The following is a 3,679-nucleotide window of genomic DNA, read 5'->3' as shown; positions in this document are numbered from 1 at the left end:
CCGTTTTTAAATCGTACTGAGGTACTTACTACGCCCGAACTGGGGTGGTTGTCGCGTGTCTCAGCTTGTTTTGAACTCGATGATATTTTTTCATCAATTTACTACCCATTTTTTTCATCACACTTGAGAGAATGATTAATAGTTTTACTTACTAGCCAGTAACACATGAACTCCTCAGGCAATAATACATGAACTACTAGGAACATAAATTTTCATCGAGCACTTGAAAACATAAAACATTACATAAAAAGAAGCACCGAACAGTAAATGTAAAAATAACTCCCACATCCATCATATACTGGGAGCTTCCACTTGAATAGGAAAATTTGTTTATCCCTCACCAACTAAAACACAAAACCTGAAGAAAATAAGTATTGGTTTCTCATTGACATAATAACAAATAGGAGCGCAAAATCATAGCTTTTCATCAATGTCAGCATGATGCATCATTGCATTTTTTTTCGTTGTTGTTGTTGTTGTTGTCTTCCTTGACTATTGAAAGTGCTCTTCTTGGTCATTTATTGTCATGGCCAATAACGCCTGAAAGTGCTCTTCCAGGTCTCCACTCTCCCGAAATCCCTAAAACATTAAAAATCAACAGATTTACACAACGAATATAGAAATGCACAAATGAATCTCCTCCTCAAGATCAGTGATGAAGGATGCAATAAAGGCTTGCTGAAGGCCACATTTTTTCATATAGTACGACATATGAAAGATAATATATAAAGGCCATTGGAGAAAGAATTTAGCAAAACTAAAACAAAAATATATGTTACCAGAACTGAAAGTAATGGTTTTTCAAACTTTTGGGTGAGACCATGGTGCTCTAATTCAATTGCATATATCTGAAACTCCACAAGCGACCTGAACTTATGCATAATAGTATGAGTGCAGAATTCTTGGAAACATAAGAAAAAGACATAGAGTGCACATATAATTTCTTTTATTATAACTCCACAAACGGATCATTTCTTTTATTTAGAACTGATCATTGTTTTGACTCTGTACTGATCAATGTTTTTAAATCAAACCATTTTTTTCTTTGTTGCACACAAATTGAATTGGCGTGTACACTTCTATTTTAAGAAGTGGACATTTACAATGTCCATACTTGTGGAATTAAAAACTTCTCATTTTGTCTAGCATCTAATGCAAAAAAAGAAATTGTTTGGAGTAAACTAGAAGCACAAAAGGAGCAGTAGCAGATGCATCAAACTTCCTACTTCTAAGCTCGCTTTTTGTTTTGCCCACCTTTCATTTGTGTACTTGTTACAAGTTATTTTTTGAACTTACATGGCAGTAATACATGAACTCTCCCTATTCAACATATTTTTTGTCCATACTTGTTCAAAACATACAGTAGAGTGGAGATAGCATTAGCTGCAGGAGAGTGGAGAGAGCACTAGGTACAGCAATACAGTGGGTTTTTGAAACAAGCTCGGGAAGCTTGACAGGGAGTGGAGAGAGCCAGAGCACAAAATGTTTTAGGTGAGAAGGAGAGGAGTTCCACGATGTTCTGGACTTCTCTTGTTTTGCGACTTGAACGTTAACCATCTTGAATTACCGTGTATGGATAAGCACTTGAACTTATAGGAGTGAACATTTTTGGTTTTAATTCATATTTGTTTTCTTGTCCGAACTTATGGTATCATCATCATCGAACCTACATGGTTTGTGTAGCTGAACTAAAATAAACTTTTACCCGAATAAATGTGTTGTGTTCTTTTCTTTGAGCATATATTCCTCGGGTCACTAGATGAACTTTCTCAAATTTCATAGACGAACCGACTGCTTTTTATTTTTTGAACTTATATGCTAGTAATAATCAAACATTCCCATACAATTTTTTCTCCATTCATGGACATCAACCAAAATAGGCAGGAGAGAGCACTACAAACTGATCATTGTTTTTTATTTGTACTGATCAATATTTTTAATTCAAACAAGGTTGCAGTAAGTTGGAGCTGGCGATGGATAGGAGATGGCATTACCAGTAGAGCTTTCCAAAGGTTTTCCTTGGTGGCGGCATCGCGTATGGGAGATGAGCATTTGAAACGAGTGTCCCCCATGTGGAACTTCATGCAGGAGATGGCATTACAAGCGGAACGGTTGTAGTAAATTGAACTAAAGTACTAGAGAAAAGCAACAAACTTTTTGCACCAAAATATGTAAATTCTTGCAGCCACACACCAATTTTTTTAATATTTAACCACCATTGTTCTTTCCCTTCTCATTGTTCTTTTGCTAATTAGAACACTACAGGAGCACGAGCTCATATCCGACAGTGCATAGGATGCGAAGGTGCAGCTGGCTTTAGACTCGACAATCCTCTATCAATACAAGGAACAACAGCAGCAGCAAATCCCTCTTAGTAATCTCTTTCTCACTCACCTTACCCTAAAGCAGCAACAAACAGCAGCAATGACCAGCACGCACGCACCACCGGCATATAGCAAGCAGCAGCGACGTTGGGGGAGGGGTGGTGCACTGTAATTATTTTCATGAATTCAAATAAATATTGAACTGCCAGAGCCATTTTTTGTAATGGCCTGATGCAATTACAGAATCACCAAAGTAAACTATTTGGAAAAAATCATCTCCGAACTTGTGACTTTTACTTCTAAATTACAAGATTGAAGTGTATATGAGCTATCCAAGCCAAGTAGGATTTGTGACTTGGAACTTCTATCATTCGAATTCCTATTGGGGTTTCTTTTTTGTTTGATCTTTTTCACGAACTTATCTACGACGTCGTGTTGAACTTACAACTTTTTCAATCGTGAATCTTTTACTGCTGCCAATTTTTCTTCTGCACTTACACCCTCTCAAGTCTGAACTGATGCAAATATATTTTTTCACTGACCTGACACCAATTTGTGTTGTGTGCTAAGAAGAGAACTGCTGGTTTTTTGGATTGACAGAGGAAAATTACAGCATGCAGGAAAACTGCAAGAGAAGAATTTTGTCAAACAGAGCAAGTACATGCCCGCTGTAGCAAATTTGTATGGTCAAAATTCATCTAGAACATAGGAACACCAACATCAAATTTTATCAAAATAGTTTGGTTCCCGTAGGCATTTTGACTAGCAACTATAGAGCATCAAATTTAGCACATAAGTAGCATGAGATTTTCCTGAGCATCAGCAAAAAAAATAGGAACTCCCTTTGTGGTTCATATATTTTTACTGAAGGATAATTAACATGAACGGTCATGAGCTGATGTACAGGATGCACCTCTCTTTTGGTTCATATATTGAAGATCCTTCAGTTCAGTTAACTTAACAACACCATGGAAGGCACAATTTCCACATCAACCAATGCACGTACCATCGAACACAGGAGTTGGACATGGAGCTTATCAACGGTGGGATACCTGCCGTGGAGCTTGATGGGTAAACAGCGGGATCCCAGAGTGGAGCTCGGGGGCGGTGGATGGTGACCGGGGACAAGAAGGGAGCTGCGGTGGTCCGGCGGATCGCGGCTCCAGGGCCGGCGAGATTTGGCGCTCGACGGACGGGATCCAGCGGTGTGGTGTGTTGGTGTGGGGTGGGAGCAGGTGGTCGAGGCAGAGTTCGCATCTCCGTTGGCCAGTGTGCGGTGGAGGGAGGCGGGCGGCGCTGGAGTGGAGGGAGGACGGCGGCGCTGGGGTGGAGGGAGGCGGCCAGCGCTGGGGTGG

At 39.8% G+C, this 3,679-nt stretch overlaps 1 protein-coding gene across 1 annotated transcript in view; it reads right to left on the bottom strand.

Annotated features, from left to right (window-relative positions):
• Positions 1–286: 286 nt before the first annotated feature.
• The window catches only part of LOC119357954, a 6,504-nt gene continuing 3,111 nt past the window's right edge, over positions 287–3,679 (bottom strand). The window contains exons 2-3 of the mRNA XM_037624705.1: positions 3,377–3,670; positions 287–579 (exon numbers count right to left, since the gene is read on the bottom strand). Of these exons, the coding sequence (XP_037480602.1) occupies positions 493–579; positions 3,377–3,670 (381 nt within the window). The 3' untranslated portion in view covers positions 287–492. The remainder of the gene's footprint in view (positions 580–3,376; positions 3,671–3,679) is intronic.

Source organism: Triticum dicoccoides, chromosome 2A (genome assembly GCF_002162155.2).
Source record: "Triticum dicoccoides isolate Atlit2015 ecotype Zavitan chromosome 2A, WEW_v2.0, whole genome shotgun sequence".
Taxonomy (NCBI): Eukaryota; Viridiplantae; Streptophyta; class Magnoliopsida; order Poales; family Poaceae; genus Triticum; species Triticum dicoccoides.
This window is presented reverse-complemented; position numbering and strand designations above follow the sequence as displayed.